Source organism: Peromyscus californicus, unplaced genomic scaffold (assembly GCF_007827085.1).
Source record: "Peromyscus californicus insignis strain IS unplaced genomic scaffold, ASM782708v3 Scaffold_3__1_contigs__length_106647218, whole genome shotgun sequence".
In the NCBI taxonomy this organism is placed as follows: domain Eukaryota; kingdom Metazoa; phylum Chordata; class Mammalia; order Rodentia; family Cricetidae; genus Peromyscus; species Peromyscus californicus.
This window is the reverse complement of record NW_026294551.1, coordinates 87,033,084-87,058,152: the sequence shown is the minus strand read 5'-3', so window position 1 is coordinate 87,058,152 and position 25,069 is coordinate 87,033,084. Positions and strand designations below refer to the sequence as shown.

Here is a 25,069-nt window from a genome sequence, read left to right as displayed (position 1 = left end):
GAAGTGGCACACTTGGCTACAGAGGATGACCTTCCCTGATAGAACCCCCAAACAATCTCTCAGGGTCTAAAAAGGGACAGACTAAGACTTGAAGCATGGTAGAGGATAAAGGATGGCCTGTGGGGCTAAACAGACCTGACATTTACCTCACCTCTGTTCCCTCCAGCCTCCCTGAGACTGGCCAAGCTGCCTCTCAGATCTGAAGCCCAGTTTCCAAGCTGTAACAGGGACTGGGGGGAGGTGGAGGGGGATAATGTCTCCCTTTACACTTCAGAAGGTCTAGAAAGAGACGCAAGCACAATATTCCTCTTGACTCTTGGCACAGAGTGAGCCCTGGATACACAGTGGCAGACTTATAGCTGGTGTTGCTGTCTTTGACCTCTGTAGTCAGCTGGAGGGCACAGCAAGGCTCTGAGCACAGAGATGCTGGGTGCGGGGACCCTGAGCCCCCTTGGAAGACAGAAGTGGTCAGGAAGAGATGAGCAAGTTGGGCTCAGGTGACCCTGAGGAAACCTCCCTGGGAGCTTGGGTTGCCATTGGTACCCCCCTAAAATGGAGCCAGGTACTTGCTATTTGTCTGTGTGTTTAAAGAACAATGGATATCAATGCAGCGTATGCAAGAAGCCATACGGGAGGGCTCGGCCTCAGTGTCTTTCTGGGTTTTCCCATCCACCTCTCCCTGCTGAACCCCTCGCCTCATGCCAAAGTCTTTCGTGATTCTCTTGAACTTTGCTGACTGTGAAGTTACAGGCAGAGTTCAACCAGAGCCGTGTGAGGAAGACTGGTAGCCAAGGAGGTGCCTTACCCTAGCTAAGCCCTGCTTCTTCTGGCTTCCCATGTAGGCGACTGAATGACAATGACATCTCTGTCCTGGAGGCCACTGGGATCTTCAAGAAGCTGCCCAACCTGCGAAAAATGTAAGTCAAGTTGGGGGACCCAGCAGCCACCTCAGCTTCCTGCCCCTCACCCTTCACTCCTGCCCCCCCCACCCCTGTCCCCTGCCGTGTCCAGGACTGGACACCAGGGACACAGCACCGACCAGCATCAAGTGTGGCTGTCATTGAGTTGCCAGACATCAGGTGGACCATACGTTCCACACCTCCTTGTCTCCCTTCCCGTGTCCCCTCTACTTGTCTCTGCCCCCAGCCCACATTAAGCATCTACCTCAGAAGGTGGAGGGGGAACGTGGACCTGGAACAGCAATGCAATGGGGATGTCTGGGACCTGTGGTACTTGGCATTTGGGTGAGGTCTGCATGGGAGGGGCACATCAGAAAGGAATCCCCAGCTGCTCTTGGTAGGTTTGGTCATAGAGTCCGCTGGTCTGAGTAGAGTCTGGGCAAAGGACTCACATGCTGTTACTGGCTTCCATAGTGCATGGCTACTTGTTTCCCGACCCTCTCTCCCTTCGTAGGAGTTGGGGCCAAGTCTTAAAGACAGCAAGAAGGATGTTGCCGCTGTGATAGCCCTTGTCCTTGGCCAGGGCGGCATGCCCACCTCACAGATATCCACTGTCTTTAGTCTTCCTTCAGCCATCTTGTGCTGGCTTCAGGTTCTGTGCTGGGCAGGTGAGGGAGCCATAGCTCAGAGAAGTTCAATGACCTCTCTAAGGCCACACATTGAATACATGTCAAAACTGGATCTCACACTTGTGAGGTCAGGCTTGCTTCCCGCCTCACCCCTTCTGAGTGCCTCTGCAGAGGTGCCAGCACAGAGAGGTGAGCTTCCCACCCTCTGACTCCCAGGGCACACTTGTCTTTAACCATCCTTCCTACCCCACCCCATACCCCATATCTCCCAATGGTGTCTATTTCTTCAACAAGGCAAATGCAGTCCATCGTTACTTACCAAATTCTATATGTACTAACTCATCTCTGTACCAAAATTCATACAACTCTAAAATCACAATTTTCCAATCTGTTTGTGTCATTTACATACATATGGTAGTGAAAGACCCACTCACCCCAGCATGCATCCCTTAACTGGGCCACACATTCCCAGCTGAGGCTGAACACGGGGATGCTCTGCCTTCCGGGTCCAGCTCTCACACTGTAAGCCAGTATCCACTTTACAGTTTATCAAATAGCGTGTGCTTTGCAGTTTTGTGCTTTTTAGTGCCAACTTTGGCCCAAGCGCAGTGCTGGCACACTGTCTAGATACCCAAAGTCTGAGAGAGCTGTGCTGTGCCTCACTGAGGGCACACACGCTGTGGAGAAGCCTCGTGCGTTTGTTCAGGCATGAGCCCAGCACTGCTGGCCATGAGTGTAATGTTGATGGATCAATAGCATAGTAAATACAGTGTCTGAGCAGAAACACTCACAGAACAAGCTTATTATTGATCGGTTGATGGAAATGCCATGACCAGGGGCTCACAGGAGCCTCATCTAGTTTCCCCGGGAGCAGTGATTCAGTGTGTGCTCATTCAGTGTTCCTGGTGATACAGAATGGAAGAACCATGAATCATGAGGATTGTCTGTAACTCCTCATTTCCTGTTCATCAGACTTCTACCCATCAGTACCCTGCAGCCAAGGGAACAGACACCTTCTAGACCCTATGCAGCTGCTCTCTCAGTGGCACCACTTACGCGCCCCTGCTGACTACAGCCACTGCCTTTAGCCAAAGGCCCCTGTAAATAAATGTCTGTCTGGAGCAGGAGATGAGCTAGTTCTCTGAGGGGACAGCTGAGACCAGAGCACATGGAAGGTTGGTAAGGCTGTCACTGTGGCCCAGCACCCGTGAGCTTGTGGGACCCCGCACAATTAGCAACCACTTCGACGTGTCCTTTCCATTTCTGACCGGAGAAAAGTGCGCTTTGGTTTCAACCTCCAGACAGATGTGGAGGTGAATATGGACGTGAGGAAGGTATTGAAATGAGTCAAGCTGCACAACCACCTGTTTGCCCAGCAAACGGGATCCCAGGAGTCTCTGCTTCTGCAAAGTAGACACTGTCCCCGTGCACGCCTTTTAGGTAAAAGTCACACAGATTGTGTTCCCACTTGCGGTGGGGATGTGAGCACAGAGAAATACTGCCGTAGGCGAAGGGAAACAAGAATACGAATGTGTTACAGAAGGCAGCTGGTCCCCCTCCTCAGCCACGTGCAATGGACGTGAGCCTGGCCAAATGCAAGCTCAGATCTCAACCGAAAGAGCAGACGCCACTCAGCTAGGCCCTATGTTTGCCATGCAGGAGTGGAGGTCGGGGCTGCTGAATATCTCCCACTGCTCCAGGCCAGCTGAACATTCAGGTGTGGGGCAGAACCTGCAGGCTGGCCTGCAGTCACCTGAGCTCAGCTCTGCTCTTGTCCACTGTGTGATCCTAGGAGACCCTTTGGGGAGGGGGGTTACTTAGTTTCATCATTTGCATGGTGAATGAAATGAAAAATGAAATAAATTCATTTTTCCTGTGAATGAAGAGGAGGAGCAGAAATAAACAGGTGACAAGGTGCTGCTCAGAGGAGGGGTGCCTGCCTAGTATGCACAAGACCCCGGGTCCAATCCCCGATACTGCGCAAACAAATCGGAAGAAATAAGGATGAAAGGTGAGGCCTCGCCAAGGTGTTGGCAAGAGATGATGTCAGATCCAGTGCCAGACATCTGGGCCAAGCAGCCTGAAGTATCCACTTACATACGTAAACAGCAGTTCTGCACAGACAGTCTGGGGAGCCCAGGGAGTAGGGCAAAGGTGGGACGTGGCTGGGAAGGCTCTGATGACCTTGATGGTAACAGAACCAACAATAGCCAGCAGTCAACACTTACTGTTCGCTCTGTGCCAGAAAGTTCTAGTGTTTATTTAATGTTGCCCTCACCAAGCAAAACCAACGGCTTTGGGACTGCTCTGTTCCATACATGAGGAAGCAGAGACACAGAATGTTAAGTAACTTGTCCGAGTTTAAAACTCAAGCAGGAAGCAGTCTGTGTGTGTATCCATGTGTTTGTCTGTCCATCTCTGTGTGTATGTCCCCATGTGTGTGCCCATGTGTGTGTGTCTATGTGGTGTGTCCATGTGTGTATCCATGTATATATGTCTGTGTATCCATGTGTTTGTGTATGTCCATCCGTGTGTGTGTGTGTGTGTCCATGTGTGTGTATCCCCATGTGGTGTGTCTGTGTGTGTGTCCATGTGTGTATCCATATATTTGTGTGTACCCATGTGTGTGTCTGTGTGTGTGTTTGTATCCACACACTCATCAGTACCAACCAACTGACTAAGACCCCACAGGGTGAATCCAGCCCCAGACCACCAGCTGCAGTGAAGAGTTCTTGTGCTCTGGACCAGTCACTACCCTACTCCCCGACAGCAGTGGTTGTGGGTCAGGATATCTGACGGTATAGTGGCTGAGGCCAGTGTTGTAGACCTGTTGAGCTGCCTTACAGTTGGGCCAGGCCCCTAAGGCTGCCTGGTTCTGAATCTACCATTTCTGATTCCAGCAGAGGTGATGGGACCCTGCCGTGCTTCCTGCGTCTCTGGCCTTTACACTGGAGCAGCTCCACACAGCTTCTCAAAGGGCATCACGGCCATGAGCCGCTCAGTGTAGGACATTTGCCTAGCATGCTTGAGGCCCTGGGTACCACCCCTAGCACAGAGAGATTTGGAGGGGGCGTGTAGAAAGACAGGAGGGAGGGAAGGAAAGGGGGGAAGGAAAAGAGAAAGAGACTCCATATTCAGAGCTGTGGCCTCCTCTACCTGGGCTCAGACTGGGAGCTGCATGAATCCCCTGTGTGCCTCTCTGTTCTTTGGGGAGAATGGAGTTGGGCACCTGCAGAGGCAGTACACATGAGCCCTCTGAGCCTTTCTGAGGCTGGGCCGTTAGAGCCACAGAGAAGCACCTTTCTCTGGATAGGTCTGTGGAGACAGGGAGAGAGCCCACTACATCTATGTTTTGAGGCCTCCTGGGAGCAGCAGTGTCTCAGGGAGACAGTTCATTGGGACTACATCAGAGTTCTTAGACAATCCAGATACGGAGCTGGAGAGATGGCTCAATGGTTAAGAGCACTGGCTCTCTCAATTCCCAGCAACCACATGGTGGCTCACAACTGTCTCTAATGAGATCTGGTGTCCTCTTCTGGCATGCATGCATACATGCAGACAGAACACTGTATACATAATAAATAAATAAATCTTTAAAAAAAAGAATAGAAAAGAAAAGAAAATCTAGATACACGCATTCTCTAGAATATTTGCTCCAAGCTACACTCTGCCCCCACCCCCCGCTACAGACTCCAGTGGTAAGCTCAGCTTTGATGGATAGGGAGGGAACAACAGCCAGCTCTTCTAGAAAGTACTACAACTGCCCGTCTCTCCCGCCCTACTTCTGTTTTTCCTTCTCCCAGACTAAGGAAATGCAATTCGCAAACCTTCCAGAAATGGGATGTTAATTTTGCTCTGTTGAAGAAACAGATGTCAGGGAATAGGCACACACACACACACACACACACACACACACACACACACACACACACACACCTCCACAGCTCTAACTCGTCTTCATTGTCCAGCTCTGCATGCTAATCCTCAAGCAGCCCCTTGCCCTGGAACCTAACCCTTTTAGGAAAGCCTTGACCTCAATTCCTACTCTAGTTTAGGGGTCCTATGTGGTCTCCCCCATGCATTCCCTCTGTTCCTGACTTATTCCTGACCAAGACAATAGGAATTGATAAGGAAACAGTCTGCGTACCAGTTTATCACAGAAATGGATCCCAGTTCAGGAGTGCCCCAGCTAACAAGCTTTAGGGGAGGGACTTTGGGGGGTGTTAGCAGTAGAGGAAGGGGTTGGGGAACAGAGAAAAAACAAAGAGAAGATGATTTTAAAAATCATCCCTCCACAGCTGTCTCCAGGGGTAGGCGCTACTGTTCCCTGGGTGCCCAGGCCACCGATGGGAAAGGAAAAATGTCTTACATTGAGCCCTTGGGTACCATTATTTCATCGTGTGCTTCAAATTGGTCCCTTGTCCCTCTGGGAGGCTTCATCCCTGTGCTCTGTGAAAGGGTTGGTATGGCCCCATATCCATTCAAGGCCTTGGCATAAAGCAGTCTCCACCCCCACCAAGAGGTTTGGGCATATGGCCAGTGTCTGTGAGCGAGCCCAGCAGTTCAGACAACCTCACATGCTCAGTGAGTCTGTGGCGTCCTCAGAGTTTCCCGTCCACAGTATGAGCACCATCAGGCTTTGTTCCACCCGGAAGACCATGAGTGCCTTCAGCCTGGACCACAGGATGGTCCAGAGAATCCCTGCTTCTGGCTCCTGAAAGAACCCTGGGAACTAGAATTTTCCATGGCTGTGCAGTATCTGCCTGCTGTCACTGTCCTAGCGTGGTCCCCCATGCTGTGGACACCAGGTATCAGAGAGAAAGGCTTGCTCTCAGAGCTGGGGCAGACTCAGGAACGGCAGCGCTAGGGCTGGGCAGGAACAGGATGCTGTGAGAAAGCCAAGATCCCAGGACCGGGGAGATGAATCTGTTGGTGGGGTGCTTACTGTGCCTATAATCCTAGAATGGGGGAGAAGAGACAGGAGGGTCCCTGGGCTCCCTGGCCATCAGTCTACCAGAATCAGATAAGCTCTAGATTCAGTGAGAGACCATGTGTCAGAAAATAAGGCAAAGAACAACTGAGAAAGATACCTGATGTTGACCTCTGGCCAAGGCACACACACGTACTCCCATGCATGTATGCGCATGCACGCGCGTGTGTGTACACACACACACACACACACACACACACACACACACACACACACACACACACCAAAACCTCCCAACTTGAATTCTGCAGCTCAGTTATACAAGGGAGCGAGTCCTCACATCTCCAGAGAAATAATCACGTATAGAAGGGAAGGAGGGACTGGTCAATGAAATGTTTCTTGTGTCCCAGAAAGCCTAGCTTCACAGCCCAGCTCTTTCAGCTGTGTGAATCTGGGAAAGTCACTCAATTTTCCTGGAACCCAATGTCCTCATCCATAACATTGGACAGTGGTACCTGTCGGGTGTTGTTTGAGGGTTTGATGAGGTCATGGTGGTTGGCCTCTCCTAAAAAAGAAATAATGCAACAAGTATTAAGTAAGAAGTGTCCGTCTGCTTGTAAGGGCTCCTACTGAGAGACCTACAAGCCCTTCAAATGTCTTCACCCTCCTGGAGGGCTGCTGTATGTTTTTCTTAGTCCCTCCTTTGAGGACCACTGCTCAGTGGGAGCCCTTGGTGAAGGGAAGAAATAAGAGTGAATCTTCCAGAGCATTCAAAAAATGATTACATTGAAAACACTTTAAGTCCTGGACTCTGTGCGTTACTCCACCTGTCAAGAGGAGTGCCTCTCTGTCCCAGAGCACAGATGCTGAGAACCCAATGTCAGGGAGCTGGAGGCTAAGCTCCTGCCACCTGCCTGATCCTCCCGCTTCTACCCCCTCCTTCTAGAAACCTGAGCAACAATAGGATCAAGGAGGTGCGAGAGGGTGCCTTCGATGGAGCAGCTGGCGTTCAGGAGCTGATGCTGACAGGGAACCAGCTGGAGACCATGCATGGGCGCATGTTCCGGGGCCTCAGTGGCCTCAAGACACTGTGAGTACCCAGACCTGGGCTCAGGTCCAGAGCGGGGAGGCAGGAGGCAAGGGAATGAGGGCTGGACTGTGAAGGCTGTGGACAGGGAGCCGAGTCAGGCACCGTCCTGGCCTGTGGGTTCCTTCCTCCCCACAGCATCAGACTTTTCCACCTTTAATGCAAAGAAGCTGACATGCTGAGCCCACCAGCATGTCCACACACCTAAGCACATCCCACTCAGAGCCACTCTAATGCAATCATGTGCCTGTTCATACCAGTAACATATATGCTGAGGGATGCACACAAACACTCACGTTCCCGCTACTCATACACACAGAAACACATGCTGTGCCCCTAAATACATCTGCAAGCAAACATCCACAGTCAAGCACATACACATACACTGAACCCAAATGTGGGTCCACTTCCTTCTGAACATACATGTACACACTGACAACCACACAGGTGCACATGGATAGCTGTGATTTGTGTTTACGGTGTGGCTCGGTTACTTTTCTTTTGTTGTGAAGAGACACCATGACCAAGGCAACTTATAAAAGAAAGCATGGGACTTGCTTATAGTTTTAGAGAAAGAGTCCATGCCCCTGGAGCAGTAGCTGGGAGCTTACATCTGATCCACAAGTGTGAGGCAGAAAGAGAGAGGCAGAGAGAGTCAACTGGAATGACATGGCCCTCTGGAACCTCAAAGCCCACCCTCCCCAGTGACACACCTCCTCCAACATGGCCACCCTCCTGATCCTTCCCAAACAGTTCCACAAATTAGGAACCAAGCACTCAAACATAGGAACCTGTGGGGGCCATTCTCACTCAAACCATCACCACACAGTGTGTGAAGTACACATTCATAGACACCAGTGTTTGTCCCAGTGAGAATCCAGGTCCTGCCCATCACCAGACAAACCTGAACGGTGACTGGCTGAGCCGGGAGATGGCTGTTCACCTTTTGAGAGGCAAGAACACTACCCATGATCCTCTCCTACCCTCTTCCAGGATGTTGAGGAGCAACCTGATCAGCTGTGTCAACAATGACACCTTCGCTGGCCTGAGCTCTGTGAGACTGCTGTCGCTCTATGACAACCGGATCACCACCATCACCCCCGGAGCCTTCACCACGCTCGTCTCCCTGTCCACCATGTGAGTTCCCCCAGCCTTGCTGCCCACTTCCTCTGGGTCCCTCCCTGCAGAGTTTCCTGACATCCCAGCTCCCTACTGACGGTGGCCAAAGTCACATCTGTCTATTAGTAGACATTTGTCAGGCTCTCCCTATGTGCCCATTACCATCTAAGTACTAAGGATTATAGACCTGGCTCCTCCTTCCTGGGGCTGGCAGCACAGTGAATTGTCCCCATGATGGGAAAGCCCAACGCGAGCTTTGTGGAGAAGCGGTAGGGAAGGTGAGTTTGTTAAAGAAAGTGGGAGATGCATTTCCTGTAGCAGGAACAACCGTGCAAAGGCCCTGTGGTTGGTTGGAGCAGAGTAAATATGCAAAGCCCAGCAAGGCCAATGCTCTGAGTGTGCAAGGGCACTGTGTAAGACGAGACTGGAGAGGAGGCCAGGGTCCGCCTGTGTGGCCACAGTGCTGCGTTAGTTTCCAAAGCACACTAAGAACACTGACGCTTTGCCGTAGAGCCATGGTGTGATCAACAGTGGGTTTTAAAAGGTGATCCTGTCTACATTGGTGTTTGTCAAAGCCAGAGTTGGAGGAGTCCAGCTTTCTGGGCCTGTAAGTAGCCCCTGCCCAGGGAGTCCCCTGCATTAGGAAGGCGGCAGCATAGGGTAGTGATTGTGACTGTAGGGCCATGTGTCCCAGGTTCAAACCCTAGCTTCCTCTCCCTGGCCATGGCAGCTTGAGACTGTTTCTTTATCTCCCCCACCACAGTCCACTTCCCACGACTGTTGCGAGGACCGGCCCTGCGGACAGTGTGAACTGCATAGTCAGGCCCAAGGACAGACGGTTCTCAACGCTCGTTCACTTTACACTTGCTGACGGCGCTGCCTTGTGCCTCAGCTGTCCTTAGCGAGCCGTCAGTCACCTGTCCCATCTCCTTTACTCAGAAGTGACAGAGTGGCAGCCACAGCTGCTCTGGCACCCACTGTCACCTTCCCACTTGGAATAGAAGTGGAGCTGCAGAGTGGCCTGGGGCCAGCCGTCTAGTTTCTCCCAGTTAGCGAGCCCCTCTGCCGTGCGACCAAGCCCTCCTGACCTCATCCTTCACACCCTGCCTGAGGACTGTGCAGTGGCAGCTCCTGGACTCCACAGCCTGGGGAGCTCCCCTTCAGCCTCTCTCCTCTCCCTCCTTTGGCCTGCCCTTCCCCTGCCCCAGCCTCTGCCTCAGTGGCCTGATAGAGCTGTAAATTCCTTAGCATGGTCCCAGGCCTGGGGCAAGCACTCAGAGTGACGACGGCTACCACCCTCGTCCCCTCCCCCATTGGTCTGTCAGGCCACCGCCTAGACAGTAGCGAATTGCCTGTGGCAGGTCCACAGGCTGGCTTCTGGATGCGCAGAGGCCCACAGAGATGCCAGCCTCACAGACCTCAGTCAGTGGGCAGCTGCTGACAGTCATGGAACTAACCTTAGTGCTGACGCTGACGCCGCCGCCGCCGCCGGAAGAAAGTGAGGGGCACAAGTCAGAAAAGGGAATGGGCTCAGCTGCCCCAGGTCGGGCACACTGACACCCAGCCCCACACACGGCAGGCATTTCCAGTGGGAAGGGGGACATGAACACCATTCTCAAGTAGAGAAAATTGTCCACAGAGGACTTGCCAGCTTTGCCCGAGTGGGGCTTGATGGACAGAGGAGGCCAAGGCTGGCGGTCACAACACACCCATTAGCATGGGATAAGGTTGAGGGCAGCTACATTCATCCCGCTTGATTTAGAGAAAAATTCGGCATTCTCCAGCAAGGGATGCCAAGACCCCAGCATGGCCCTGGGAGAGCTAGCCTGGGCTACAGGAGTGGCCCCTAGACTTTTAGCTAGGGTCAGGATGGACAATGACCACTTAAAGGTTCTCTCTCTCTCCTCTCTCTCTCTCTCTCTCTCTCTCTCTCTCTCTCTCTCTCTCTCTCTCTCTCTCTCTCTCACTCTCTCTCTCACTTTCTCTCACTCTCTCTCTCTCAGAAACCTCCTGTCTAACCCTTTCAACTGCAACTGCCACCTGGCCTGGCTCGGCCGGTGGCTGAGGAAGCGTCGGATCGTCAGTGGGAACCCCAGATGCCAGAAGCCCTTTTTCCTCAAGGAGATTCCCATCCAAGACGTGGCCATCCAGGACTTCACCTGCGACGGTAAGGAGGAGTGAATTGGGAAGGCAGGCACGCTGCTGAGACCCTTGACTCCACTCTACCCTCTTGCCCGTGGGCTCTGAGGAACTATGCTCTGAGGCCTCTGAGGGTCTGCTGCTGGCCCACGTGGCTTGTTCCTCAGACTAAGAAACAGTGTCTCTTTCTGCAGCCACCTTACTTCCCTCAGTCATACATCTGTACTGATTTCACTAAGACAAGATGTTTGTTCATATCGAACACGGTCCTCTCTGTGAATGCCATTGTGCCTGGTACACTCCCCTGCCGTGTCTGCAGTGAGCCTCATGCCTCTTAGATGGTATGCCACTTGGTACTGGGCACAGCCTACACAACTGGACAGGGAGATCTCCCTGTCTCTGTTATGACGAAAGTCAGAGTATGTACTTACGGGAAATAGACTTCAGGAAAATTCCTGCCATTTGACTAAGAGATATGAACCCCCAAATCTGAGGCTTTGGGTCTCAGGACCGCAGAAGGCGTATTTGATGGCATGAATTCGAGCCAGTATAGTTCTTTACTTGGTGAATTTTTTTTGTTACCTTAGGACAGAAGACTTTGTTTGCAGATTAATTGAGGTGCATCATAATGGGGGCTGCTGACATGCTCGTCACCCTATAGGGATAACTATACAGTGGTGGGTGGAGAGGAGGAAAAGGACTGGGCTCTGCCTCTGGCTGGCTGCTCCTTTGGGTGTGTGGTTTATTCCTCGGGATAGACAGGACCCCCTTTCCTATCTGTGGCTGTGGGTCTGGGTCGGCAGCTTGACTGGTCTTCATTTCGTGCAGAGCGCTCTAGATGACGATGTCGCTTCCCATGCTCCCCGGCGTGCATCCTTCCCCTCTGACGGTGGAAGAACCCAGCAGCTACCTTCAGTTCTGGCTCAGGCCCGCTGCTGGAGCTAGGCAGAGCTGGCCTTTCCTGGGAACAGCCTGGCCCTGCCAGCCAGCTCTGCCCAGCTGTTCTCCCAGTGGGGCTCATCTCCTCCCATGCTTACCCTGTCTGGGTTCCCCCACAGGCAACGAGGAGAGCAGCTGCCTGCTGAGTCCACGCTGCCCTGAGCAGTGCACCTGCGTGGAGACGGTGGTGCGATGCAGCAACAGGGGGCTCCGTGCCCTCCCCAAAGGCATGCCGAAGGACGTGACCGAACTGTAGGTACCACCCCCAGCCCCGCCCCCCAGCCCTCCCTCCCCCCCAGCCTCAGCAGCAGCAACCTTCCCGCTGTACCCCAGCATCTCAAGGGAGGGCGTGGGGACGTGTCTGGATATCTGCAGAGCTTCTCTCAGACAGGGGTTGGGAGCTTTGACTGGTGTTGGGGGGCGGAGGGTTGAAGGGACAGGCCGACTCCACATATCTCCATCTGGTCAGAGAGGCATTGTCTGACCCTCCTCTCTCTAAAGATACTCCAGAGTGTGAGTGGGCTGCCACATTTCTTGCACCCTCCAGAACGCATAGGCTACCTCTGTGCTGGACCCTGCCTTCCTGGACCCTGTGAAGCCTCTGTCTAACCCTAGTGGTAGCACAGGGTGTTATGAAAGGCTCTTTTTGTGCACTGGAGGGCCCACTTCCAATGTGATCCCATCCCTCCTTCGAGCCAACCCATCAAGCAGGTGATGTGCCGGCGGCGCTCCGTTGCACCCGTTCTAGAACATCTTCCCAACTCGGGTTCCTCACAGTCACCCCCCGCCCCCAGATCTTGTTCCTGGACCGGAAGCTCAAAGTTAAATGAAACAGGCGCCGCGTTCTCTTTGGAGGGCTCACAGTACTGGAGGCAGCACCCTGTCTGGCTCAGCGGTAGATCGGCCTAGCTCTCCGGCAGGCATAGGTGCTCGCCATCTGCTGCAGAAGAACATCACGGGCTGGCACCGCCTGCCCGTGCTTTGTGACGCTGCCCTCTTCCGTACCATCATCCCATGGGGATGAGGTGCCTCATATGTAAGGCTTGCTGCCAACATGGAGAGGTGACACTTAGCAAAACAGGTGGGCCCAGCCCTCGTGAGGCTTGTGGTCTCTCTGGGGAAAGGAGACATCTGTTCTGCTGTCCCTGGAGCTCCCACGACTCGGTGAAAGGTGAGAGGAGAAAAGGGGAGGCAAAGGAGAGGTTTACCGAGGTGTGCTCCTCAGAGAAAGCTTCTCTGGGACACGACACTGAGGCCATGCTCAGAAGGGCCAGCAGGAGCAGGTCCCTTGTGGGGCAGGAGTGGGACAGGTAGAAGTAGCTCCACCAGTGGAGACCCTGGAAGTGAGGGGGCTGACAGTAGGTCAGGGTGTCCAAGCAGCAAGATTCACACCGTCACTCACCCACACTGCCACACTCGTGTGTCAGAACTCCGTCCCACACCCCAGGCCCACTCCTCTGCTAGGGCCATCTGGGCTCATAGCCTCAGACATAATTGACAAAATGTGACGTGACCCAGATTCCTTCGGGGGAATCTCTCTCACCTCCCAGGCCAGTGTCTCCTACGTGGGCTGTGTGCACACCAGCCCTTTAGAATGCAAACAGATGCTAGGTGGGACTGTCACTTCTGGCATTCTCTGGTGCTCAGACAGGTTGTCATGGGGACTGGCAGCCCCGGGGAAGGAAAGGAGGTCTGACAGTCACTAAGAGTCCCTGTCAGCATGGGTATAGGCTGAGGCTGAACCCTCGAAAGTCTGGGTGAACAAATACAATGTCATGTGGTGAGCTGTGTCCAGGCAGAGGAGCAGTAGAAAATGGCCCTGGAATGTGCTCCTTCCTGGCCAGATGGGTGCCAAGTGACATGTCAAAATGCAGAAATGCCATGAAGACAGCTCATGAGTGCTTTTCTCTAAGGTTCGGGGCACAGAGACTGAAATAGCAAAAATAATTGGGGCTCTGTGCCTTTAGAGGACCTCTAATTACTTTCTGTGGAAGAGGTGATGTCTCCCAGCCAATCACGGCTTCTAGTACGCTCCAAGGAACTCAGTTCTGGTGCTGAACCATCTCCTGGACCAAATAGGGATGAAGAAGCAGGAAAGTGAGTTTCTCAAGGAAAGTGAGAGCCAGTAGGCCTGGTACACAGTGCCGTGGGGCCCCAGCTTGGGACCTTCTTATGCTTTTTCAGCACTCCAAGAACATGTCCTTTTGTCGGGTACACTGTGATAATTGACACAGAGAAACTAACACAGACCATTTCGAAATAGCTCTCTCTTATTCTATCTAAAAATGACTCCATACCCACCACGTATTTATATAAGCAGAGTGTGGTTGAGACACACCAGCAATTGAAGCGAGAAGGGTGACTCTGTGTGGTTGTTGCAGATCTTTAAGGTCTTCTGGCTTCATGGCAACCCTGGTGCCTGTTCTGCACCCTCAAGTTGTTCGGGTGAAGTTGAAGGAGAAAGGCCAGCTTCACACAGATGTGGTTGGAACAGGAAGGAGCATTTTAAGAGTCCCTTCCGATACGGATGGATTTTCATCATTGATCATACCACAGGCAGTGGGATTTTCTGAAAGGGTAGCTGCCGCGTGGAACACACATCTGTGGCCATGAACTCACCTCTTCTGTTACCCTAAACCACATTAGTCTGTTCACTTTGGGTAGTACTGTCCCCCAGCTGGGATCTATAGCATCACACACCGGTCACTTAGATCAGTCCACTGAGTCACGAAGTTCTTCCAGGTCGTGATGCATTCCTTTGTCCAGTAGAGAAAACTTTGTGTCGCTGACATGCCCACTGGTCAGTTTCCCATCAGAGAAGTCTTCAGTAAGAGGGAGCTTGTCCCTGGGTAGTGGTGGCACACACCTTTAATGCCAGCGCTCAGGAGGCAGAGGAAGATGGATCTCTGTGAGTTTGAGGCCAGCCTGGTCTGCACAGTGAGTTCCAAGACAGCCAGGGCTGCACAGAGAAACCCTGTCTCGTAAAACCAAGAAAAAAGCGGGGAGAAGGGGCCGTCGAGCTCCATCCAAGTTTTCAAGAATATTAATATTCATGTGAAAGGCCCAATTCAATCACCGGCAACAAATACCATCTGTGCTTTGCCCTGTGTCCTCTTTTTACTCATTTTCCAGATTACTCTCTGGTAAATGCCCCTGTCTGAAAAGACGCTACCAGTCATTCCTTTAAATAGAAATAGCGTTTTGTGGGAGGATCCCGAAGCAGCTAGTTCAGTGAGCAAGGCCGTGGGATGTCACCGAGCCTTTCACAGGCTACAGAAAGGCTGTGTGTGCACGGTTCATTTTGTCACACAATTGCTAAGGAAGCAAGGGCTCAGGGGTCCGGCATCATTAACTGTTGGTCGTTTTTCCTGCTTTGCTTTGTCGTTGTCGTTTCCTTTGTTATTTTATGTGCAGATGCACACGTAAGTGACAGCGCGGTGACTTAGGCCCCGTCATCTGCCCTAAGCTAATGTCCTTAAGCTGCTCTGAGCACAAAACGGAGGAGGTTGGTCTTTTTCTTTAAGATTCTATTTTATTTTTAGTGATATTTGTATGTGGGTTGGGGCGCATGTGCTTGCGGGTGCCCACAGACATCATGACCAGAAGAGGGTATCAGATCCTCTAGAGCCGAAATGACAGGCAGTTCTGAGCCACTCGGTGTGAATGCTGGGAACCAACCTCAGGTCCTGTGCAAGAGCAGTATGCTCTCGTACTCGCTGAGCCATCTCTCCTGCACTGAAAAATAATGCCTTTCGATATTACAAAAATAATTCGGACCCCAGACTTCTGAAAGTTTCTCAGGGACCCTCAGGGGCCCGTGGGTGACACGTGGGGAACCTCAGAAGTCACGACAGCAGTCAGCAAAGAGTGTAGGGAGACACCCGTTAATAGGCAGCATCCAGGTCCTGATTGAAAGGGGGACTGTGGTGTTTTGAAAGAAAATGTCCACAAAGGGGAGTGGCACTATTAGGAGGTGTGGCCTTGTTGGAGGAAGTGTGTCACAGTGGGGGCGGGCTTTGAGTTCTCCTATGCTCAAGCTACTCCCAGCATCACAGACCACTTCCTGTTGCCTGCAAGATGTAGAACTCTCAGCTACTTCTCCAGCACCATGTCTGCCTGCATGCCACCATGTCCCACCCTGATGATAATGGACTGAACCTTTGAACTGTAAGCCGCCACCCCAGTTAAATGTTTTCCTTTATAAGAGTTGCAGTGGTCATGGTGTCTCTTCCCAGCAACAGAAACCCTAACTAAGACAGGGACCTACAGGCTCTTCTCAAAATCAGGGCAAAGCATGTCAGCCCCCCAAGTCACTGAGGAACTCTGCCGAAGCGGTACCTCCCCGCTAGCAGAAAGAACAGTTAGTGCTCTGCAAATAGTCTTTTATCATTGAGCCTGCCTCGCTATTCCAGAATAACTGAAGCCTAAAAACGTGTTTGCTTCTATTTACTGGAACGTTGATAGACATGGGAGTCAAGTCTACATCTCCTTTGAGGCTTGGTGAGGGGTTGAGAATCTGATGCTGGGGAAGTATCATTCACAGCTCAGCCCTTATTTATATCATACCTAGGCCATTTGGGTTCTTTGTCTGAAAACCATAACCATGAATGCATCTTTTAACTGATATCCCCAGAACAAAAGAGGCATACAACTGTCTCCTCACCCAGACACAGTCACCGAAAGAAGGGATTAGTATTCAGCCACCAGGTCTGCCACATCCTGAGAAGCAGACTGGCGATGTGCACATGTATGACGTCCAAAGCCTGGTAAAAAAAAGATGGAAAGGGAATAGGGAAGACAGACACAGGGCTGGCACACGTCTTGGAGAACGATTGTGGCCAGAGATGATGTCATGGATGCATTGGGGGGAGGGGAGAACCTGGTGCTGCTCTCTCCAACAGGTTCAGGAGAGGAGGTGGGGTTCCAGAAAGCAGCTGGAGGGAAGTTTCTCCCCGGCTGTTGGTTACGTGGGGTGTGGACATGCACTCAGAACAGGGCAGAACAGGGCAGCCAGTGACCAACACCGGGACACAGCATGCCCCGAGATGAGGATGAATCCAGGAGACTCTGCCTGCACTGGCCTTCGGGAGAGGGAGGCAAGAAATCATGTCCACACTACAAACCCACACTGCTGCCAGAGCACTTGAACCTCTGTGCCGGGCGCGGTGCGGCCTGTTTAAAAATAGGTGGCCCCGTCTACTCCTGCCGGGCACACTCCTGGACGAGCAACACCGTTCCCATTTTCATTTATTTATTTTTACATCTGTTTGGTGGGGATGGGGGTGCATGTGCCACAGAGTGCATCGTGGAGGTCAGAGGACAACCTGTGGGAATCGGTCCTCTCCCTCTGCCATGTGAGTGCTGGTGGGGATTTGAACTCAGATTGTCAGACTCAGCAGCAAGCACCCTTACCTGCTGAGCAGTATTGCCGACCCTGATCATTCTGATCTTACCCATCAGATTTCTAAGGCTTGGGAAAGTTGAGTGACTTTGGAAATTTTTTTTTTTTTTTTTTTTTTTAGTTGACAGAGTGATGAAATACTTACAGGATACCATGCAACATTTAAATCCATGTAAACAACACATAATGATCAGAGTAGAGAAATCGGGATACCTAGCCCCACAAGCATGACGTTCAGAGTCCTCCCTGCTGGCTGGATTGAGTGGGGCAATAATCAAGCTTCTGTTATGCTATGGAGCAGTGGTTCTCAACCTTCCTAACACTGCAGTCCTTTAATACAGTTCCTTGTGTTGTGGTGACACCCCTCCCAACCGTAAATTATCCTTGCTGCTACTTGATAACTGTGGTTTTGCTTCTATCATGAATCGTAATGTAAATACCTGATATGCAGAATATCTGATATTTTACCCCGGGGGGTCACGACCCACAGGTTGAGAACCACTGATGCAGAGTATTCTAGCATTTTCCTCCTGCCCACCTGCTCCCTGTGCCATTACCCACCCTCCTTCATTTCCCTCATTTTTCCAGCCTGGGGAAGCCATTGCTCTTTCCACCTCCCTGAGGCCAGCTGTTTAACTTCCACATTCTAGTGCGAACTACGCAGCTTTGGATTGTCAGAGCCCGCTTACAGCAACCTGCCCAACAGCTGCAGAGCTGCACAGATTCAAGCTCTTGCTGTCTGCCCCCACCACAGTATGACTAATATACCACTTCCCAGTGCACAGGCCCATGTCCCTTTCTTGCTGCCTGGTGAGCAGTTTCCTGGAGTTTTGTGACATCCAGCCATGTCTGTCACCTGCATTGGCGGGAAAAGAAAGACCAGGAGTCCTGCCATTATTGTTTGGACACCATGTCCCATCCAGTCCATTCTGACAACGGCCCTTCTCGAGCCATGCAGCTGCTGCCAGCAAAGGGGCTGCCTCTTCATCTCTTATGCTGGGCATGCTTTCCCAGCATTGAACAGAGTCACAGCCCAGCCTGCCTGTATTCCTTGACTCTCTCTGTGTCTTAGTTAGGGTTCCTGTCGCCACGATGAAACACCATGGCCAAAAAGCAAGTTGTGAAGTAAAGGATTTATTTGGCTTATACCTCAATATCACTTCGTCTTCAAAGGAAGTCAGGACAGGAGCTCAAACAGGGCAGAAACCTGGAGATAGGAGCTGATGCAGAGGCCATAGAGGGGTGCTGCTTACTGGCTTGTTCCACATGGCTTGCTCAGCCTGCTTGCTTATAGAACCTAGGACCACCATCCCAGGGATGGCACCAACCACAGAGGGCTGCGACCCTTCCCACCTCCACCCCCTGTCAATCACTAAACAAGAAAATGACTGACAGGCCTGCCTACAACCTGATCTTACAGAGACATTTTCTTAATTGAGGGTCCCTCCTCTCAGATGACGTAAGCTTGTGTCACGTTGACATATCCAGCACACCTTTACCCAGGGAGAGCCAGAGGATACCCCCAGCCAGCTCCAGGTTCACCCCAGCTTTGGAGAGAGGCTTCCTCTGAGCATGGTAGGGTCCTAGTGTCATCCTGGCCCAGAGAGACCTCGGCAGGAAGCATTAGAAGAGCATGCTTGTCAGGGCTCTCAGGCAGTTGAGGGAGCTGAAGAAGACTGGTCCCTAGTAGAGCTGGGACTCTATTCAATCCTGGAAACTTACGCCTAGTGTAAGGCAAGGATTGAGGCTGAGAGCATGGTGCTCCTTCACTCATTCATGCAGTCCGCTGGTATGCTTCAGGAGACTGGAGTTGGAGTAGAGCAGTCAGGGTCACAGTCATGTCCCTGATCCTGGAAATTAAGAAGAGAGAGGACGCAGTGTGAAAACCAGCCTGTGGCTAAGTCATATTCCTCAGGAACATTCAGGAAGAAAGCACATGCCTGGAGAAGCCCCTCCTGGTAGGAAGGTCTTCTATTCAAATGCCTGGATCCCTGGGGGAGCAGGTAGCCTAAGAAAGAAGATGCATGTGCTGGGGAACTTGAGATGGTCATGTGCAGGCTGAGGGCCAGAGGAGGGCGGACTCTCCACATGTAGGGATACACAAGAGCAAACATACGTTGTAATCAGCAGAATGGCTTGATGCTGTTCTCCTCCCAGCAAAACATGCTGGCAGCAGGAGAGGAAGTGAAAGCTTTCTTCTGATAATCATGTGTATCACTAGGTGGAGGGGAGTGTGTGTGTGTGTGTGTGTGTGTGTGTGTGTGTGTGTGTGTGTGTATACACATATATGAATATATATGTATTCTAATGTATTTTTAAAAATTGTTCAACACTGGTGTGCTGGGCACTAAAATCTATCCATAGGGACCCTCATAATACTTCATGGTAATGAGTATCATAAGCTCCATTGTACAGCTCTATAAATACAAGTTCAGAGAGGTTAAGTACCTTGCCTAAATGCACACAGCTATTAGGTAGCCAGAATGGCAGCTGAACTTCCCCCACTTCCCTGAGGCCTCTGGTGGAAATCCTGGCCTGGAGTGGGGTCTCCTGGAAGGCAGCTGCCTTCTCCACCTTCACTCAGAGGGTCCTGGAATTCTTCGTGAGAACCTGTCCGCTCTGCAAAGCTTACAGTGGGAGCAGAGAGCCGGGAGTGTTCGTGCAAGGAGATCTGTGTGGATTTTCATGCAAGGCAGGTGTGTTCTCGGGAGTGAAGGCTGAAAGAGAGCATTTAAATTCAGGTCAATGCAAAGGTTGACCTGCCGGAAAAGCTGCCGCAGTTCTGAGGCCGGGGGCAGAGGGCAGGCTCCGGAATGGTCCCTTGGGGCTCCACTGAAGCTATAGACAACTTTCGAGTTGAGAGCATTCATCAAGGGCCTCCTACAAAGGCAGCGTCCCTCACTGCTGCATCTGCATTTCTGAAGCAGAGTTTTTTGATTCTGTGTCTTCCAAGCCATGACGCCAGGGCACTGGGACACCCGGTACCGAAAGCAGCTCCCTCTGGCTCGGTAATGCCAAATGCAGCTCCCCCAGGAAGTTCTGGGATTTTCATGATGTTTCCTGAGCCGAGCGGCGGCCAGTCAGTGTGTGTGTGGGAAGGCCATAGTGAGTGTTCTGACTTGACTCCACAGACAGACTCTGCCACCACGGACTGAAACACAATGTAATGCCCAGAGCCTTGGAGACTTATAATGTCACCTGTGGGTGGGGGAGCTGAAATGTGGGAGGCAGACTGAAGCTGAGGGCTTAAGGGGTGATATCACAGGAGGAAACCTGACAAGGCGGCAGAGGCAGGGCCTGTGCAGGCAGGGAGCTGACCTGACCACCCTCTCTTTGGTGATTCTGGGAAAGACAAGGCCAGCGCCACTGCAACCAGAGGTCATCAGAGGGTCAGACATGAGATGAACCAGAGAAGGGATGTAAGGCCCTTGTAATTTCCTGTCTGAACTTGGCCAGGTTGCAGTGCCAATTATCACGGTCAAATTCTTGGTCTGGATGTTTCTGTGAGTGTATTTTATAGGTGCAGTTAGCATCTGCAGTTGGTAGACATTACAAGCAACGGAGCTTCCAACAGCGGGCGGGGAGCAAAACTCAGGTGGTTCACTGTGCTTGCAAAGGGAGACAGGAAGACTTCCAGATGGGCAAACGCTGGGCTCTTCAGTTCAGTCGCTCCTGCTGTATCCGAAGACTGAAGCGGAGACAGTGTCCTGAGCACATCATGGAGACTGTTTGAGAAGCTCGGTGGCCCCCTCTCCTTTCTCCCAGTCTCCTGGACAATGAGATAAACAGCTCAGTTTACCCTTGGTTAACATGGTTAGCCCAGGTGACTCCAACTTCTCTGAAATGTAGCAGAGTCCTCTGTGGTTTGACTGGTGTTAACTAGGGTTTTTTGGATTTACCGAAACACATGAAGTCGTGTAGATTAGACGGCAGTCGGAAGGCTGTGATATGGGATGAGCCCTAGGCTCGGAGGAGCAAATTGAAAGCGAAGCGGGGCCTCCAGCCCCTTGGAGTTCTCCACCACAGTCCCTTGCACCTTCCCTCCAAAGCAGAGCTTTAGATCTCTTCGTGTGCATGCCTCTTCTTCCATGGCTGTCTTATTTACCAGCATAGACAGTGCCTGGCACATGGCAGCTGCTTAATAAATACTTCTGCTTGAGTGGGTGGATGGATGGATGGATGGATGGATGGATGGATGAATGCTCAGCTCCTTGGCCTGAGACCACAACCTAAATGTGTGCACGGCTGAATTTTAGCCCCTGAATAAAGCTTCCTGGAGGCAGAAATGGGATTTGCCTCATAGCTTAGCCTCACACATAACAGGTTCCCAAGAAAGGACCAAATGGGGACACTACCCAGTATGTCCTGGCACCTTGAGGCTTTCTGAGTCCTGCCCAGAGTTCTGTGCCATGAGGCTTCCTCAGGGCTGGCCACTGGAGGAGAATCTCCAGGTCTCAATTGAAGATGATATACATTTCAACTTCTCTGCCATTGCCAAGGTTGCCCATGCCCTCTTAACCCATTTCTGCTCAGTTTGGTCACTTTGTAGTGGGTCATGGATACCCAGCCATGGTGGTTTGACTAGGTATGGCCACCATAGACTCATGTATTTAAATGCTTGGTCCATAGGGAGTGACACTATTGGGAGGTGTGGCCTTGTTGGAGGAAGTGTGTCACTGTGGAGGCGGGCTTTGAGGTCTCAGCTGCTCAAGCTATGTCCAATGTCACAGTCACTTCTGCTGCCCACAGAGCCAGATGTGGAACTCTCAGCTCCTTCTCCAGCACCATGTCTGCCTGCATGCCACCATGTGTCCTGCCATGTTGATAATGGACTAAACCTATGAAACTATAAGCCAACTCCCAATTAAATATTTTCCTTTTAAGAGCTGAAGTGGCCATGGTGTCTCTTCACAGCCATAGAAACCCTAACTAAGACAGCAGCCATGTGTTAGCAACTTGTTACCCAACATTAGGTCTTAGCAAGCATATTAGAAATGCAGATTCTCCAGTCCTACCCCAGACCTTCCGGATCAGAACCAGCTTTGTTCAAGTGATCCCAGGCCATTTACATGTTAAAGTTTGAGAAGCCCTGAGATAGCAGAAGAGCGACCTCATGGAACCGAAGACAGGCCCCAGGCAGACAAGTGACAGTGACAGCATATACCACAAGTGCTGTGTGGAAGGGAACTCACCCCCAGAGAGCCAAGATGGTCTTGAAAGTGTCCTTAACAAATCTTCACTTGTGTCCTAAGCAACAGGAAGCCTAGGGGAAAGGACTTAGAGTGGAGGGGTGAATAAACTGGCCTGTGGCCCCTCCTGAGGGGAGACATGACAAGGAGTGTCTTGTAATTCAGGACCACATAATTACATTGAGGCTGCTTGCTCCTGTGAAACGAAGTCTGCAGAATTCGCCTCATCCTAGCTGAGCAAGTCTGTGCAGGAGCCTGGGGTCTGGGTGGGTCACAGTTTGTCTGAAAAGGGTCCTGTCTGTTAGGCATCTTCATCTGTAGCTTGGCCCCACTGTCCTGTGGCCCTTGTAACACAGACGTGCCCCTCTTCCCTTATTTCCAAACAAGACATCAGAGATCCTCAGCATTGAACTCCAGCTCATTTTTAAAATGTTTTTGTTGGGCCTAGAGAGATGACTTAGCAGTTAAGAGTACTGGCTGTTCCTACAGAGGACCTGGGTTCAATTCCCAGCACCCATATGGTGGTTCACAAGCATCTGTAACTTCAGTTCCCAAGGAACCAATGCCCTCTGTGGGCACCAGGTAAACACATGGTATATACATATCCATGCAGGCAAAACACTTGTACAGATAAAATAAATATTTTTTAAATAAGTGTTTTATCATATATTAATTATACACTACAGTAACTTTCATTTCATTTTGACTTTTTCATACACAGTATATTTCAGTCTTATTCACCCCTAGTGCCCTGTCTGGCTGCCCTCCCATTCCACTGATTGCTTTCCTCTCTCTAAGTCACCCCACTTCTAGTTTTTAATCCCTTTTACATATGACCAAGTAAGTTTCATTCAGGTTGCTTGCAGGAGGCTTGTTTACAGTGCACACTTACCTTGTTTACAGTGCACACTTACCTTGTTTACAGTGCACACTTACCTGGCCAGTGGCAATACTGCACGCAGTGTTCACAGCTGACTAGGAGTGTTGATGGCAGTCCTCCTCAGGAGGCTACAGAGCCCCCTGTAATACAGTGAAAGTTAGCCAACCAGAAATTACCAGCACAGCTCCAGCTTCGTTTCTCCATGCCCTGCCAACAGGACATCGAGTATCTTCAAAGATAGGGGCTTCCCGTCCAGTTCTGGTAGGCAATGAACAGCAGTGACAGTTGTGTGCAGTGTCTGGGGGGGGCGTTCTTAGGGACCTCCCTAAACAACTCTTAACAGCAGTATCTCACATATGGCACTGGGACTTTCATTCAATAACCTGTGGCTTCTGGGAGCAGCTTTATCCACCCACACATTGTACCTCCATTCAAGCTTCATTTTTAATAGAATGTTTGATTGGCTTACAGGTAACAGATTTCCTTATGGCTTTTTCATGCATCATTAGTTTGGACTGACACCACACACACACACACACACACACACACACACACACACACACACATACACACACCCCTACTTTTCCTTCCCCCATCTCCCTGCCTCTCATCCCCATGTAAACCTTTTCTGTTTCCCCCATCCACTATCATGCCACACATGTTCTATCACTTCCCCTTACCTTAGAGAATCTTTTCCCGCCTCTCTGATTGGCCCCTTTCTAGTTTCCTGAGCTATACACACATTGTTTCCCACATAAACGCACATATATAAAAATCAGAAGCTGGGCTGTGCATGTGGGAGAGAATGTTCGGCGTTTGTCTTTCCAAACCTAGGCTACCATACTCAGCCTAATGTTTCCAGTTCCGTCTATTTTCCTGCACATTTCATAATTTCATTTTACAGCTGAATAAAATTCCATGTGTACATGGACCACATTTTCATTATCTGTTCATCGGTTGATGGACATCTAGGCTGAATCCATTTCCTAGCTATTGTGAATAGAACAGTGGGGAACGTGGATGAGCAAATGTCTCTGTGGTAGGATGGAGAGTCTTCTGGGTACACACCAAGGAGTACTGGAGCTGGGTCCTACGGAAATTCTATTTTTAGCTTTTAAAGAACCCCCAGACAGATGTCCATAGTGGCTGTACCATTTACATTCGCATTGACGGTGAGCAACAGTCCACCTTTCCACATATCCTGGACAGCGTTTGTTGTCATTTATTTTATCCATAATAGCCGTTCTGACTGGGGGTGCGATGGAATTTCAGAGTAGTTTTCATTTACATTTCCCTGATGGCTAAGGACGTTGAGCACATTTTAAAATATTTATCGGCCGTTCATCTTTCTCCTTTTGAGAACTCTCTGTTACGTTCCTTGGCCGATTTTTGCCTCTGAGTTTTTTGTTTGTTGTTTGTTTGTGTCTTCAGTCTTTTTTTTTAGTTGTTTGTATATTTCAGATATTAATCAGCTGTCAGATGTATCCATGGCAGAGATTTTTCTCCCATTCTATAGGCTGTCTCCTCTCATAACTGGGTTATTGTGGGGTACTTTGTTTTGTTTGCGTTACAGACGCGTTTTAATTTCATGAGGTTGCCTTTGTCCATCAGTATTTGACCTTACATTCCGAGTGACTGGAGTCGGGGGAAGAAACTCCTTAGCTGTGCCTAGGTCTTCATTTTCTATCCGCTTTGGAGTTTCAGATCTCACATTAAGGTCTTCAATCTCAGTTGACTTTGTGCAGGGTTGGAGAAAGGAGCCGGCTGCATTCCTGTACTGTGAATGTCCAGTTTCCCTAGCTCCACTTGTTAAGGAGGCTGTCTTTTCTTCTGTGTGTGTGTGTGTGTGTGTGTGTG

At 51.0% G+C, this 25,069-nt stretch overlaps 1 protein-coding gene across 1 annotated transcript in view; it reads left to right on the top strand.

Moving 5' to 3' along the window:
• The window catches only part of Slit3 (slit guidance ligand 3), a 595,024-nt gene that overhangs the window by 504,637 nt on the left and 65,318 nt on the right, over nucleotides 1-25,069 (top strand). The window contains exons 16-20 of the mRNA XM_052758587.1: nucleotides 843-917; nucleotides 7,405-7,548; nucleotides 8,539-8,682; nucleotides 10,668-10,831; nucleotides 11,862-11,994. Coding sequence (XP_052614547.1) covers nucleotides 843-917; nucleotides 7,405-7,548; nucleotides 8,539-8,682; nucleotides 10,668-10,831; nucleotides 11,862-11,994 — 660 coding nt within the window. The remainder of the gene's footprint in view (nucleotides 1-842; nucleotides 918-7,404; nucleotides 7,549-8,538; nucleotides 8,683-10,667; nucleotides 10,832-11,861; nucleotides 11,995-25,069) is intronic.